At 41.6% G+C, this 17,069-nt stretch overlaps 1 protein-coding gene across 1 annotated transcript in view; it reads right to left on the bottom strand.

Annotated features, from left to right (window-relative positions):
* The window catches only part of LOC139351284 (receptor-type tyrosine-protein phosphatase delta-like), a 349,795-nt gene that overhangs the window by 18,667 nt on the left and 314,059 nt on the right, over window positions 1-17,069 (bottom strand). The window contains exons 22-33 of the mRNA XM_070993096.1: window positions 16,430-16,623; window positions 16,047-16,073; window positions 15,432-15,549; window positions 13,844-14,431; window positions 13,288-13,388; window positions 12,898-13,154; window positions 11,552-11,645; window positions 9,455-9,664; window positions 8,157-8,317; window positions 6,077-6,088; window positions 4,642-4,754; window positions 1,871-1,968 (exon numbers count right to left, since the gene is read on the bottom strand). Of these exons, the coding sequence (XP_070849197.1) occupies window positions 1,871-1,968; window positions 4,642-4,754; window positions 6,077-6,088; window positions 8,157-8,317; window positions 9,455-9,664; window positions 11,552-11,645; window positions 12,898-13,154; window positions 13,288-13,388; window positions 13,844-14,431; window positions 15,432-15,549; window positions 16,047-16,073; window positions 16,430-16,623 (1,973 nt within the window). The remainder of the gene's footprint in view (window positions 1-1,870; window positions 1,969-4,641; window positions 4,755-6,076; window positions 6,089-8,156; window positions 8,318-9,454; window positions 9,665-11,551; window positions 11,646-12,897; window positions 13,155-13,287; window positions 13,389-13,843; window positions 14,432-15,431; window positions 15,550-16,046; window positions 16,074-16,429; window positions 16,624-17,069) is intronic.

The following is a 17,069-nucleotide window of genomic DNA, read 5'->3' as shown; positions in this document are numbered from 1 at the left end:
GAAGTGTTCCTGAGCCGGTGTAGTGATATCCTTTATGCAATCATGTGTTCAACCTCGCTCCATCCTCGCTTGCGAACAACTGCCCCTTTCATACCCAATCATGATACTATCACCTGTTACCAATGATGCTGTTTACCTGTGGAATGTTCCAAACAGGTGTTTTAGAAACATTTCACAAGTTTCCCAGTCTTATGTTGTTCCTGTCCCAACTTGTTTGAAATATGTCGCTGCATCAAATTCAGAATAAGGATATATCCAGAAACTAAGTTGATGAGGTCAAACATTAAATATCCTGTCTGTTTTCTTTTCAACTGTCTACATCATGTCGATATAATATAATGTTGGTTATTGGCTTATGTAAAAAAGGATGAGCAAATGATCACATTGTGTTTATTATTTATGTTTTACACAGCATCTCAGCTATTTTCGAATCGGATTGTGCTATGGCCTTGGAAGGAAACACATTAAGATGCATTTAAGAGTATATGAGCTCAATGTGAATACAACATCCGGACATCCATACTGAGTTCTTTATCAGTGGAAATCACCTCAGGGCATTACACAGGAGACAAACCACTGGCTTCGCCTGATATTTTATCAAAATAAGTTGAAACAGTGGGCTGCTACATTGCTCATAATAAAAATCTTTAGTTCATTGTGCTCACAGAATTGCTTTCCACTGCCCTGGAATAAGCACTATGAAATTGGAATTCAATGCACTTAAGCTGCAATAATGATTGGGCAGCTTGGCAGCCACCCATATGGTGACCTCATAGATTTTGGAGCGCTTGCAGGACCTGCAGAGAGAAATGGGCAGAGAAAGGGTGACTGTTCCCATCTCACACAATGCCCCTGAAAGGACCTCTTACTCATACAGTTTTTCAGGCTCAATGAGTGTTCTGCAATCATAAATTCATCTACAATGCAAAGCCAATATAATAATATATAATAAGGAAACATTTTGCGCTGTCTGACTGCAACCCACAGGGTTTTGAGGGCCCTTAAATTTTAAGGACTTTTACATTTGAAGGTCTAATCACACAATGCATAAATATAACTACCACCTTTGTACCATGATGCATTTTTATTCTGATAGTGGCCATACATTCCCAAGTGAGACTTCAGCTAAAGCATAGATATGATTAGCTGGTTGGACAAGTGTCAGTAAACTGTGGCCTTTGAAATCTCCGGAGTCTAGTGGTGCATTAGTCACTCTCATCAGCAAAGCAGTAAAGTATAGCGGTTCGCCAGGATAAACAAAACCGAATATGCTTCTATATGTACTGCATTTTTGGTATGCTGTTTGCTGCATCCAAGAGATTCATATTGCAAGGTGTAGTAATGCCCCTAGGGGCTGATAGCTGGAAAAGCACAGGTGTTACTCATAACGTCAGTCATCCAGCAGGTACAGTGTCAGGGCCCTGGAACTAGACATGGAATGCAGCCATTATTAAAGTTAATAATTGAACCTGTATGTTTCCTTCTATGACATGTCAAAATGCCTGCTGTGAAAAAAGCATGCCGACTGCTTTTATATCTCTGAGTTAGTCTGAAAGACAGTAGCTCCCAACCTCTGCCCCTATTTGGCCGTCATCCACCAAAGCCAGTTGACACATTGTTGACATGCTTGAACTGCTGTGCGGTTGGCATGGGTATGCAATGATAGGATTAAGGCTTCCAGGAAAATATCATAAAGTGGAAGACTGTGGGTTTTGCCAACCACACTTAATAATGACAATCATTTGCAATCATATGTGCATGCTCCCAGGTAATACTAGACACATTGCATTGTTGTCTTTATGCCACAGCATTCTTGCTACTGCATTTATCACAATTGCTGAATTGACAAGGGGACTTTGCAGACACTTGCCTCATATTCTTGTGAAAACTTGAGGTTGTCGTTTGCTTTCAGGCGCTCCAGGTGATCCGCCAGGTCCATAATTGGGATTGGAGGGTGGCTTGCCATACCTGTCAATCAGATGGACTGAGGGTTAGTCACCAGTCTTGTCAGAGGGCATCACCCAAGCACAAGCCAACAGTGAATCATTAGATAAGCAGCATGTGTGTTTAACAGGGGGAATGGAAGAGTGGATCTTGTTAGGCTAGTTTGTTCACTCAAAGCAGTGGCCATGCTTATAGAGAGAATATGGACACAGAAGCCAATGAGAAGTCATCGAGCACACTTGCCCCACTCGGACTCTCCCTATTGAGAGAGAAGAACGTTATTCACACAGAAAGCTGCTGTGGGTAGTTAGCATGACAGTAAGACACAGACACAAGCAAACATCCCCAAAAACAAACAACCAAAAAGAAAAAAAAAAAATCAGAATGTTAGGCCAGATGTTGACGTCTGCTTTGAGTGATGACATGTTTTCAGGCTGTCATTTCAAACTCCGCCTCCTGCGATGACATAGCATTAACACCAGATGGATTAGATGAGGATGGGAATACAAGGCTAGGCAGAAAAAAGGAAAAGAAGGGAATTAAAGCTAAAAAAAACAAAAACAAAACAAATCATGTCAAATGCATAATCGAGACCAACTAACTTGACAAATGGAGGTTACTGGGGTGACTGGACGCACCTGAACCTGTGGAGGAAACGGCGGTGTAATTAAATACATTGCAGATGTTATAGCAATGTGATGACTATTTTCTTCACAAACAGAGGGTAGAAAATTGAAATGTGACAAGAAGTAGTTGAATGAATTGTGTGTATTCTAAATGGGACACTCATTAGTAACATCCAAAATCATCATGCTAGAAGCTTGGCTATGCCACCATGCTTATGTCACAGAAATAAGAAAGCATACAGGGAATAAAAATCCTAGCAGCACAAACCAAAGTCAAGCAACCACAGGATATTATTTGACATTCATTTTAACCTGAGGGTGCTGACGTGGTCATATAATGCTTGCATAGTCTGCAGCATAAAGTTTCAGCCTGCATTTAACTTCACCTGACTTTGACAATGTAGAATTGACATTGTTGAATATGGGTGGTCGTTGAGTCATATGTGTCATTAACATATTTAAGAGCATAGATGTAGGAAAGTGTCGTGTTTTAACTATACTGATTCTCACCAAGACACCTTTTTGTATGCGCTGCTGCAATGTAGCCTGCTGCCAAAGCTCTGCAACTTAAGAATAGTTGGACCTCTCTCTATCCCCCACTCTCTTCCTCCCTCTTTCTCTTTCCCTCTCTCTCTTTCCAACATTGAGGTGATGTTTCATTTTGGTTGCTGCCACAAGTGGGCATTAGCTAATGGAAGCTGAGCCTCGTTTTCCCACCCACTCTCATGTCTCTCTGAAAGACGGCAAAGGGTGTTTCTATTGCAGCCCCGCTACTCAAAATCCATTTCCACCACTGGGGGACAATGAAAGTACCATTTCCAACGCGTCGTCACTCAAACATCAAGCATCCTTAAGATGAAAATGTCCATTGAGGGGTAATGAGGTGAAAGAAAGGGGAGAGAGAGGTGGCCTAATGTACAAGTGCCCCAGGACTTGAGAGAAAGTGGTCACATGGTTGGAAAAAATGTTTGGTCCTTTTTGACCAGTGAGAAAGCCAAGATACCAGCTCTAAGAGAGGCTGTTTGGGGGGGGGGGGGGATGATGAGGCAAGTGAAAAAGTGGGAGGATGGTTGAGATCACTCCGAGCCAAAAGGAAAACTACCTCTCTGCCAGGATGAAACAGCCAGTAATGGTCCTAACATCATTGAAGAGCTTTCATAAATATGCATAATCTTTTTTCAAAATTGAGCCTACAGGGATAATTCATCCTCCTTTCATACTAGCTGACCTGAAAAATATGGCTTTGATATTACAACATTATTGGCGGTCTCTGAACACCTGTCCCAAAGCAGTTGGTGCCAGAGGAACTCAAACGGTAGTTCGAGTCAGGACGGGGGCAAAGATGCATACCTCCTTTCCAGGTGATAAATGGACTGTGACGTCCATCGTACCCCCCAGGCGAGAAACGGCCACATGACCGAGCCATGGCGCAACCACTGACCACCACTCACCTAAAGCAATAAAGGTCAAAGCGAGTAAACGCTCGGGCTCACAGCTTGTCACTACTTTTTCATCGCCGTCCGTTGGCTCGCATGCAAAATGGAACACTGAGCCTCGACACATTTTGTATTTTCCCTCACCTTCCACGATGCTGCATCCAATGACTTCTGGCAGCAGGGTACCATTCAAGCAGGACTGCACTATTCTTAGTAAGCATGGCAAGTCTTGATGACCCGGATAACGCAGGTGCTGAGGAAGACGACAGCTGCCACAAAACTGTCAAGCTTGCATTTCTGCCTCTTCATTTTCCACTGAGAAGTGTCTCCAGGGAGGAAACTGTCAGTTTTGACCCTCTGTGCCTTCTCTGAGCACCTGTCCATTGTCTACCTGCAAACTGCTCACTCGCTTGCCAATCTCACTGCAGAGATGATTGACTTTTTATGGTGTTAGGTGTCAGTGTCAGCGGTGCTTGCGAATGAACAAACAATGATAGATGTAAAGCTAATTCTGAATATACATTATTCCTTTAAGCAAGCAGTCAGTAGCACTGGCGTGCCCCCTCATAATGCATATTCAGGTGGAAATTCACAGTGAAGGAGATGGACGTCCTGGCTTCATTTGGAATACCTACCAGGCGTTTGAAAGTTGAGACGTCGAAGCTCAACAGGGTCAGTGGGATGATGCAGCGGCATTTCCTTGCTGTTGGGGAGACTTCCCTTCCTAGCTTCAGATTCTGCTCTTTTTCTGCAGAACAAACAGCATATTGTAATTATTTTTCGCTTTTTTTCTGCTCAACTCTTACTGTATAACCTCAAAGCTTGTCTTTGGCTTCAGAAATACTGCAGGCAAATGTGTAATTATAGAGGTGGCAGGACAACATTATTACAATACATAAGGCTACAGGGGGTGGACTAATAACATCAACACTTCACAGTATAATGCAATTCAATACAATAGCCGTTTAAATACCACCTTTAGAGAAGCTCTTTTCAGTGATAGTGTCAGGTAGGGTGTCAATTCCACTCTGCAGTCATTTTGAAGCCATAGTTAATGGTGGTGTTTAGATTGCATTATATTGTAACATGGTCCTGTTACTGTGTTTAAAAAAAGAAAATAACGTGAACACAAAGGTATCATTTGCTACAGGGCTGTTTTACTGGATTGCATTATGGTGTATTCTCGTTTTCCGCTCCCTTTTATTTTATTTTTCACTATTTTGAATGCTAGTTTTAAGATTCATATTTGTAGAGCATCTGTGATGTTTTATGTCTTTTTCACGTATTTTTGTGTACAATGTAGCCACCTCTGGCAAAAGATGACATATGAATCAAGTGTTGTTTTCATAGACGGCAATGCCGTTCGTTCATTCAACCAACCTTCAAAAAAAGCTGGGTCACCATGTCAAATGTAAATAAAACAGAATGCAATCATTTGCAAACCAACAGTGTTTACTGTCAGTGGTAGTAATATCCTTTTTACAATCATGTGTTTCTTGAAATCCAATCATGATACTGTCACCTGTTACCAATGAACCTGTTGAAACAAGTTTCTGGCATCAAATTCGAGTTCAGAATAAGCAATCAATTAAGTTGATGATGTAAAACATTCGATGGATTGTCTTTGTACTGTTTTTAATTGAGTACATGTCAAAAAGGATGAACAAATTATTGCATTCTGTCTTGATGTTTTACACAGCGTCCCAACTTTTTTGGCATTGGGGTTGTAAGAATCAATACAACACTGGTCACTAACACGGATCACATCTTTTAAATTAATTACAAAATATGTATAATGGAAATGTAATGTAGTGGAAATTCTGACATTAATCTAAAGTATATCAGTAGTAGAAAAAGTCCTTTCTTCTCAAAACATGTGTGCTTTGCTAACAGTAAATTAACAAGTGTTCAGCATGTTCATTTCGATTAAGCACATAGCGTGATTTCATGAATGGCATCTATCGCCAGTGGGTGACCAGTTTCTACATGTTCAGATATAATATGTGCAGTGTAGGGAGAAAATGGGGTTTAAAGGGAATTAGTTTTTCTCTATTTCTTTCTCACTCTTACCTGTCTGGTTTGCTGCTCCATTGGTCAGCAAGAAAAGAAATGTCGACAAAACATTAGGTGGTGAGACCTTTGGCTTAATATAAAGGAGAATTCCAGAAACTTTCCTGTAGAATAAGCGAGTGACTGACTGCATAAGAGACAAACGATACCAATCATATCTCAATTTAGCTTTACGTGCAAGATTAGAGATGCTTCACTTCAGAGATTACGATCAATTATGGCGCCTCAGGGCTTTTTGTTTCAAATGCTACAGTTTCCCAGGTGTATCCAAGATCTGTGCATTGTATCGCTGCTATTTCAAGCAGTTTCAGCTGCTTCTTGTTCAAACATAAAAGTCATCTCTGGACTCCTAATTGCTGTGTTTGTCTCTTCGCAAATAAGCCTACCACTGTTGGATTTATTAAATTCAAGATTTCTGTATATCCAAGATTTATGCATGTTGTATTCTGAAGGCAAACTGGTTGGATACGCCACATTCAAATGTGTGTTACCATTTTATAAAACACTTGTATTTGAAAAATGACCAGAATCTATTGGTTAAGTAGCAGCCATGACTTGACTTCAATTATTCTACATGTAGGTGGACAATTTAGTCTGATTTATGTTACTCTCTGCTGAAGCTGCACATTGTTATCCCCTCGTCCTTTCCCAGAGCTCAACATAACATGGTTGTTGCCCTTTGTTTTGCACAAGAGGAGCACTCTGTCGCATAAAAATTGATCTGGACAAGAGAAATATCTCCTGGTTATGCACCAAATGTTCCCTAATGTGGTCTTGACACTGACTTGGTAATTGATGTGTAAAACTGCCTGCCACAAATGGAAACTCTGAAGGCCCCCACACGTACAGCCTTTTTTCACTTTCAGTTCACCTTTTTATTATCCAAACCAAAACTTGATATGAAAGGAATCCAAGGACAGTAAGGTGTTAGAGCGAGCCAGAATGAAGCTGCATGCATAAACTGAATGACACTGCTATTGATGTATTTTTTTGTCTTATAGCTTGTGCTGACTCTTCACTTACTAATCTTGCCTTCCCAAAATTACTTCTTGAAGACTACTGTGAAATTCTGCTTAGGACTGGACATTTGATTGAATGAACTCTCCAGAAAATTATGTAGAAGGTTGGAAGAGACAAGACAGTGAAGGGCGGAAAAAAGTCAGGTGAGGTACGTGCTTGGGTGACGTGGCTAAGCAGGAGGGCGGCATAAGGTCAGTGTCGGGAGCTACTCTCATACTGTTGTGGAATGGGGTGTAGTAAAAGAGGAGGGGTTAGGGTGGCTGGCATGCTTGCCCAGGCCTCAGGGCCTCTCCAGAGCTGCACACACATGCAGTGACATGAAGCAGATAGTCAAAGCCCTCCCCTCCTACGCTTCACTGATGAGCAGTGACAGCATGAGGTCTCACTGCCACTAGGGGGTTTCAGACAAAAAGGCTGTTTTGATTCGGTGTGAAAGAGCGCTACCGCAAGTGTTTTCCACAGTTTTCCATGGGTTAGCGAGTGTGTGTGTCTTTTTGCGTGCAGGGGCGCAGATGGATCCGTCTGATTTGCTTTCAGTCAATGCACGTGTCTGTGTGAAGGACTGTGGACATCTGCATTTGATGGCAGCTTTCGTAGCGGTATGCTTGGGTTTACTCATTTGACGTGTAGAGTGTATGTGTGCTACTAGGAGTCAGGGTCATAGACAGCTTGAAGATCAATGTGCCTCAAGGCTTGAAGTCAAAATCGTACATTTAGTGTCAGCATTCGAACATGCTAATTGAAGATTTGTGTTGTGTCATGTGTTGGCGTCAGAAATGTTAAATATTGAATGTTCATGCATAAATGTTGAGGGGCTATACATGAATTTTAAATGCACATATATAAGTCATGCTATTTATATAGCACATGTTTCGCATGGTCCCCCTGCAGTGAATGTGCACCAGTGTTGTGTGTACAGTGTTTATGTTCGGTGTGTTATGGTAGTTGTCCCATCTGAGGTGGATCCCTTTTGCATTTGCTTTACATTATGGGAAAAAAATCCCTTTTTATTTTTGTATCTTTCTAATTTTATATGCAGATCATCATTTAATATCCTCACCTCTTGTAGAGAAGAATTGCAATGACGATGCATATGATGAAGACAACAGCTAGCACAGGGCCCACCACCCAGATGAGGCCTTCCTCCTCGTCGATGATGGGCTGGGGGTCAATGTCTGCTGACACAACCGGGTCGGAGTAGGGGCTCGTAGCATACATAATCTGAGCCAGGGAAAAACATACTGATCAGTATTCTATCTGAGAATCTGTGTTCTGATTTCTTCTTTTTTTTCAACCACCGTATGCTGCCTAAATATTGGCCCCTCATCGTGCCCATTATTCTGTAATGGTATCTATTATCTGGTGATTGTAGGAGCTATTTTCTTGCCAACGTATCACACCGTTCCTTTGACATAGGAAAAACTGATCTTCACCTTCAGTTACATCAACATCCAGAACCTGAATGCTGAGGGATACATTGGATCCAGACCTATTTAATGAGCTCCTGCAAGACTTCAATTAATTTACCCCCCCCCCCCCATAGAGCATATCTAACAAGACTCTGACAAAGCGGCATGACCAACAATACAAATTAAAAGCCAATTCTAAGTTTTGCTTTGTAATTTCTGCTAAGCTGCAATTTGGCCAATCAAAATGATCTTCAGTATCTCTCCTATGCAGAAGCCTTGATTGAACTATTCCACATTCTAAGAGGAGATAAAAAAAATGGTCTTGTGGGAAGAAAATATATGCTTCAGTGGGCAAATTAGAGATTTCCCTCCGTCCATCATTATCATTTTTTGCTCTACCTGAACTCAGGGTTAGCGGAGAGAGTGCGAGGCAGGACTATAGACCCCGCAGCTCATCAAATCCATCATCACGCCTGCAGCTGCCTAATCATGCGGCTTTCTGGTCTTCCGTCCAGACAGACACAGGCACACATACACACTAGCGGCAGCAGCGGAGATAAGGTGGACCCCACGTAGGACGCAATTAAAGAGGAGCCCTGTTATCGAGGTATTCTTGCGATCAGCTAAGGTCTTAAGGGGTTTCTCTCCCTAAAGCAGCAGGGGTCAGCTTCTTGGGCCAGCTACCGCTTTAAGTTTTAAAGTCAAAGCCTCACAAGGGCTCAGAGTAACACATCTAACCAGAAGCAAACTCCAACCCTCTGTCAAGATGCAGTGGATTTAACCCTCTCTGCTTATTAACCTGTACAGCTTTTAGCTCAAAGGACCTGAGATCACTAGCAAAGGGATAACCCAGAGGCGAGAAAACTCATGTCTGACGCTGAACTCAAGTATAATATGAGACACATGTGGATAAAACTGAGATAACGTGTGTGTGAAGGAGCAGACTTACGTTCTCGGACATCTCTAGAACAGCAAGCACAAAGAAGATGTACTCCTGGCCATTTTGGAGTTGCTTGTTTTCAAAGTCCCCGTAGGTCTTGCCATCTCCCAGGGTGAAATCTTTGGGCATGATATTGAAGTAGGCAGCGATATAGGCCTTGGGTTCTGCTTGCCTCCGGAACCGAAGGCCTCTGCTAGTTCGGTTTATCTCTTTCAGCAGCTACAGTGAAGAGTAAGAGGCAGACAGTTGATAACACATACAGTGGCAACACCTCCCAGCACACACATGAAAACACATCGACACAAACCAAATCAGTATATCTCTGTCTTTTTCTGATTGCAGAGCTGAAAATGTTGATTGCAAGAGGCAGAGCATTACAGAAAAGATCAATGACTTATTTCATCTTTTTTTTTCTTGATGACAAAAGATTGTGAATTTAAAAGATTGCGTGTTTTTCCAGCATGTAAAACAGTTGAGGATTATCCAACAGCGTCAAACAGTTTTAAAAAAAAAAAGAGAGAGTGAATTAACTTACAACTTACAGAGCTAAGTTATTTTTTCTTCTTGATACAGAAATATTTTTACTTGAGATGGCCATATGTACATAAATCGAATCTGAGAAGATTTTTAAGATGGATTTCATTAACCTTGTACAATTTATTTGTATTTTCCAAGTCATTATTTCATCAATATGAATAAAAGGATAGGAGGAGGATAAATTACATGATGTATCTTAAAAATAAAAAACATTTTTTATTGCAAGGGATAAAAGAAAATAAAAACACTTGCTGCATTTTCAACTCTGGTAATTAATGTTAAAGTCGAATGAAGCACCTTTGCTGCCCCAACCAACAATAATTATAATACTAATAGGATGAAGGAACACATCAAGTGTGCCCCTCCTACAAGTCTGCACCATCTGACTGACTAAACTTTCAGTACAAAGCATGGATCATAATTATGCTAATCAAGGCTGGCCAGTTGTTTGGTCGTCTGATTTCATATCTGACTTGTGTGCACGACAGAGTGTGTGCGTGTGTGCTGCGTGCGCCTGTCATTCACATTAGGGTGTGTGTGTTCTTGTGTGTGCTCTGTTTTGGCTGCGGGGCTGTTGGTGCTGCCCGATAATGTCTTCAATCATCTCTCCTGTCAACACGGCTAAATCTAGCTGCCCTTGGGAAAAGTTGTGAAAAGGTGAGTGCCAATATTGACAAACAAATAAATTCTGACAGAGGGGCGACTTTTGGGCAATCGGTCAAGGCTGCAGACATGCGCCCCTGGGCATGAGCAGTAAAGCCAATGCCAGATGAGACACAGTGTGTTTTTTCTTTTAGCCTCGTGGACATGTGATATACTGTGGTGTTTATACAATAGAAATAAATATTTTAAAACTCGCAATTTCTAAACATGCCATAATTTGCCATAGGATTTGACTCACAAACAGAATTCTTGCCAGATTTTCAATTTGTTGGAATCTGCACATATCTAAGACAGACTACATTATGTGCTGCACTGAATGTGCATAGCCATTAGCTTTCAGTGTTTGACACAGCATCTAAAGGAATACTTGAAATGTAGCTTACAATACACTGATAATGCCTTAGTTTGCTTGCACGCTTAATCATGCCTGCCATGCACGGAGGCTCCTGAATTATCTCAGCTGGCTAAATATAAAAGTTGTCAAGTGTTTTGTGCATATGCAGTAGCCTAGCTTCGCCTGGAATGAGATGAGACATGAAGGCCTGATGCAGCTCTTCAGGTAATTACCACAGACACAAAGAGGAGGTGGGGATGGGGGTTGAGTTTGCAGTGCTCTTGATGGCTACTTCATGTTCTCATTTCCATATGAACAGTGCTCTCTGCAGCTATTTGCGTCAATCAGCGAGACTCATCTCCTGTTCCTGTTGCCCTCTTAACTGCCTCAACTTATTTTTTCCAGTTTTGAGAAAAGAAATGTAGTATGTGCACACAGTTACGTAGGTCCTGTTAACAAGCTGAGTACAAGAACTGGATAATAGAAAAATAACTGAAACTTGACATGGCATATTTTTACTTATCTTTCCTGGAAACCTGAGTTTTTAAAAGCAGTTCATCCTTTAAACCTACCTCCTCCAAATTCATCTCATCAGGATTGTCCCAGGGTTTGAAAAACTTGCCAGTGCGCTGTTTCTTCAGAGGGACTACAACAATGTAATATCCCCTGTAAAATAAAATGTAAAATACTGTTTGTTAATTCTCAAGACAAACTTAAAGGTCACTGCCGCCTTTAAAAAGACACAAGTTCACCAGTTGTATTGCAAGACAATGGTCATCATTTCCTGAACAAGAAAATCCTGTATGACAGCGAGAAGAGACACAGCATTTTTCACAGCCCACCATGTTAACCTGTACTGAGAGGGTTGTCTGTTTATCAGAACCTGATGCAGAAAGATACACGATGATTCCTTTCAAGTTAGGCAATTCTTTATCAATTGATAAGGACCTTTTCCCTCTATGTTTTCTATTTAATTTTAGCATGTTCACAGAAGTCAGGAAATGTGGTTACACCTCAGTGAGCCCCCCTGAGGGCTAATTGGGAGACCTCTGTGAATGCAGAAAAGATACAGAATTAGAGGGATTTTCATGCCTTCATCAGGGTGGCAAGTGCGATAAAGACCTCTGCCAGAGTTTTCTGGGCTTCCTGGTTGGGCACTGCGCTAGCTAGCGTTAGCCAGGAAAGCAGTGTGGCAGGCTAATGGGAACCTAATTAGCTTAAGCTCTGGCATGGGAGACAGCGGGTCAAGTGCATCCAGCGAGATCAAAAAACCCAAGATGAGTTTGAAGCGTCAGTTTACAATCGGATGTGCTCCTCGGCCTTCTGACAACCCTGGGCTTTGTTGAAAGGCTACAAGAGATTTTACAGGGCTTAGAGGAGTGAGTCCGGCTGCTTCAGTGTATGATGATTGAGGTGCAGTGGATATTACACTGAAATGTAGGGATGAATGTAAATGACTCTAGTTTGGAGGAATTATCCCTGATGAGGTCAGTTATTAAGTAAACTTGCTTATTTCAGTTCAGAATGCATCACTAAGAAATAATAGTCAGTTATATGGACATCAGCAATGGACAGTTCCATTGCACCATACTGACATCTTGACGAGTCACATATATTCAACAAAAGATCATACTATGCTTGATGCAAGTTGACAATTACAAGTGGGGCAGTGCCCGAATCTGGGTAATCAGGGTCGACTCAGAGGCGGTACTCCAGGTTGATGCATCGACTCAGGAGTAATTTTGACGCAAGATGTGGTTTTATAACGTTGACGATGATGTAGCTAAAAAAAGTACATTGACTTAACAGACAACATGCGAGACACTTCTAGACTGAAGATTAGAATCATGAAAGTCTAAGGAGCAGTCCTAATTTCAAGCAATTAGAAATCACCTTTACTTTGATCATCCTTACTCACCTTACTCTCTCAGATGTCTGCACTGATGGTAGCTCCACAGTCACCATACCATCTGAGTTGGTTTTGCCAATCAGGTAGGGTTTGGTGCGGAGGATGTCTGGGGCTGTCATGGTGGACACACGATGCTGCAGCCCTCCGGCACTGTTGCCACGATTTGTCAGGAGGAAGGAGTACTGTGTCTCAGGTTGAAGACCCGTGATTAGCTTCTGTGTTAGCTTCCCATCCACCTCCACACTCTGGCCATTATCGTAGAGGATCTGGATGCGAATGAGTTGTTGTTTTATATGGGAAGTCTTGGTTGTGGATGTTTACTTAATAATTTGTGTGACAGTAATATGCAAAGTCTGTCAATGCAAATGGAAATGTAATATGTGTTTTGGCAGTACTCACAGTAAAAGGTTGAGCTGGGTTGTAGGTGTCTGGGATTTCCCATGTCAGCAGCACTGAAGTCTTCATGGCAGCTTTCACATGGAAATTTTTTGCAAACACTGCTAAAAGAAAGGGGGAGCAGATGATTTAGACACAAAACATCCTTTTTTTAAAAAAAGAAATCTACCTACGCCAGTGGTCCAACACCAGTGCTTACCTGAGAATGTCTCCTTCAAAACCAGGCTGAAATCAATACTACACTGAACTCAACGCTGTCCTCTTACCTTCCAACACCAACTCTTAAATTAATGACTGACCTTTGCTTGATTGACGAGACACAGATAGACATATATATATATACATATACTTACTCCATGTGAGTTTCTTAAATCATTCTTAGATTAGGGAGACTAAGGGGAGGACAACATGTTAATACCAAAGTCCTGGTCCTTCCATACTTTGTCAACTTCTGCCATTTGAGGCCTTTAGAGGAAGCTGCTGTGGTTGAAAAGGGCTGTGCAGGGAAAGGTTGATTTTAAAAGGGAAAGGGCTAAAAGGGTTCAGGGACTGGTCCTACCTTGATCCAAAGGCTGTGTCCTGAATTGGACACTTGGGCTATAGGGACCAGAGCCCTTGCTGGTGAAGGCACACATTTTAATATCATAAGTGGTATCTGCCTTAAGGCCATCCAGGATGACGGTTGATTCCGGTGCAGTGATGAAGAGTTCTGAGGGACTGCGTGGGCTGTTAATGTCCTTGTACTGTAGAGCATATTTCACTATTTGGCCATTTCGCTCTGCCAGCAAAACAGGTTGCCAGTTAACCTGAATGGTAGAGGTGGTGGCACCCTCTGCTGTGATGCTCTGAGGGTAACCACTTGGGACATCCTCATTTGTGGTGACTTCTTTGACTGTCTCTTCACCAAAGCCCACCTTGTTGCGCGCTGAAAGTCGGAAAGTGTATGAGGCTCCCTTATGGATCTCTTTGGTAGTGTAGTGGTTCTCCCGTTCAGGGAACTCAATAACAGTCAGAGGATCCACGTCTTTGCGTCCAAAGCGGAGGCGATAGCCTTGCAGAGGACCATGGGTTAATGCCGGGGGATGCCACTGGAGGAGAGCTGTGCCCATGTTGGTTGTACTGACCATAAGGCGAGGTTTATCAGGAACTAAGACAGTACCAATGGAGAAAATGACAACTTGTTATAAATATGCTTCCATTTTATCATGTTTGTAGTAGACGTGCATTCAGTATCAGTCGTTCATACTATGTTTCTGTCTGTCTGTGTGTACAACTAAGTACTTTTACTTTGGCATAACACTGTCAAAGAAGAGGTGAGTGAAAAAGCTGAATTTGTGTGTCCCTTTTCTTTTTCTTTTTTCCTTGGCCTCCTCTCTCTCGACATTTTCCATTGCTTTGAAAGTACCTTCAGCATTGCTGCATCACACCAGTGGGTAAGAGTTATTGCAATAAATGAGACAGCGATGAGCTGCATTCACACTTTACATGCTCAATGACAAGTAAATCTACCTGGTGCTTTTTCCCTTATTTGCTGCAGTTTAACAGCTTTACAAAGTAGAAATTATGTTTTGTATGAACATCTAGTACAACCCTGATTCCAAAAACTGGGACCCTGTGTAAAACGTTAATAAAAACAGAATACAATCATCTGCAACTCTGTTTACCGACAGCCGTTTTATGAAGTGTCCCTGAGCCTGTGTAGTAAAATCCTTGATACAAGTGGTGAACCTCGCTCCATCCTTGCTTGAGAATTACTGAGCCTTTTGAGGATGCCCCTTTCTTACCCAATCGTGATACTGTCACCTGTTACCAATGAACCTGTTTACCTGTAGAATGTTCCAAACAGGTGTTTTGGAGCATTTTGCAACATTCCCTTTCTTCTGTTGCTTCTGTCTCAGCTTGTTTAAAAAGTACTGCTGCATCAAGTTCAGAATGAGCATATATTTACAAAAATCAATGAAGTCAGGGAGTAAATCATTAAAATATTGTCTTTGTGCTGTTTTCAATTGAGTATATGTCAAAAAGGATAAGCGAATTATCACATTCTGTTTTATTGATGCTTAACACACTGTCCCAACTTTTTTGAAATCAAGGTTGTATATTAACAGAGCACCACAGACATTTGTCAGCTGTGATGGTTACGTTACCTGCGCCAGTGGTGGTGATCAATTTGGGCTTGCTGCGTGCACCATCGCCCTTTGTCGTATAGGCTGCCACAGTAACTGAATATGTGGTCTCAGCCTGCAGCTCTGTGATGATCATTTCCTGTAAAGATACAGAACTTCAGTTGCGGGACACTCACTTGCTGATTTGCAGATACAAGCAAACCGAGAGATTACAAGTGGGATGTGATGTCAGCATAATCATCACTGAGGATACAACAGACACATTCTGTCAGCATATACTTAAAATTGAGGCATGCTTCAGTAGAAAAGGATAGTGTTGATTAGCATTGGTCAGTAAATAACTTGGCAATGGTATTGCTATTTGGTGTGCAACAAATAGCTTCCTCAGTTAACACTAATAGAGTTCAAACCTTCAAGGTATGTAGATAAGCTATTTGGTCAGTTAAATTTAATTTGAACTCTCAACAAAAGGATTCCATTTGCAGTGTTTACGATAAATATTTTGAGATTTTGCACTCAGGCTAAGGTTCAAAACCAGGTCTCGAACTCCTAATGCTCAAAAGACACATGCCACTCATGCAGAGGACGACAGCAGGGGAAAACAAGATTGGATTTTTGTCAAGTTTAACTACTCACATGTTCGGTTGAATCATCATATTCCCACTGATTATAAGAAAATGGAAAGAAAAGAGACAACAAATAAGGCCCAGGTACAGACACTAATCACTGGTGAGAAAATATACACACACTTTTTCTGCAACCACCAAATAAAGGTGCTTCTTGGTCGAAATATTTGCAGTAAAAGTAGCAGTAATCATATATAGAATTGTGCAGATGCTTGCTCATCTTTTGAATCCCGAGGAATTGAAATCAGTGATAAAACAGTCAATTAGTCATATGACAAGATGTATTTTTCAGTCTAGATAAAAGACTTTGCTGTGGCGCATGTAAAGGTGAGAGTGAGAAAATGATACTATGTGTCTGAGAGATGAGGTGGCTGGCTGAGGAAGGTGTTGTACCTGGGCATCATCAATCAGGATGTCCTTGATGACTGGCTGTCCTGTGGGCTCCCCATTAACCATCCTGACATAGTGCACCTGGTACCCTCGGATCTGACCGTGCTGCTTGGTGGGCATCGGTGAGCGCCAGATCACTTTAATTGATGAGGAGTTGACAGCCTCCACCTCAACTTTACGAGGTGGCCCGCTAGGAACTGGAGGAACACCATGGGATAGAAGAAAAAAGGTCAAAATTATAGAGAACGCCTTCACCTTCTTTTTAAATCTTGCCCAAAAGCCGTAGTGGAAAATGCTGCAGTGACAAAAAAATCACAAAAGTGCAGCAAACTGCAACAAGCACTGCATGACATCAATATTTCAACAATGGTAAGGGGAAAAAACAACAGCAAAAACAGGTCTGACAACTGACCTAATCTTGAAACATTAAAAATGGGTAGAGTGGATTTTTAAAACATGGAATAAAAATGTGTTTTGTCAAAATAGAAAAGTGGAGCCAAAGGGGGGCTTCAAGTGTTTCAAATGCTTGAAGCACTACAAGAATTTTGGCTATGGAGCAAGGAAAAAATGAATAAAAAATGATTCTATCACATGAGGGGAGAAAAATATTTAAAAATTGGCCTTCAAAAAAAAAAATTCTTCC

Source organism: Chaetodon trifascialis, chromosome 23 (assembly GCF_039877785.1).
Source record: "Chaetodon trifascialis isolate fChaTrf1 chromosome 23, fChaTrf1.hap1, whole genome shotgun sequence".
NCBI classification, from domain to species: Eukaryota; Metazoa; Chordata; class Actinopteri; order Chaetodontiformes; family Chaetodontidae; genus Chaetodon; species Chaetodon trifascialis.
The sequence above is the reverse complement of the archived record's forward strand: the minus strand, read 5'-3'. Positions and strand labels throughout refer to the sequence as shown.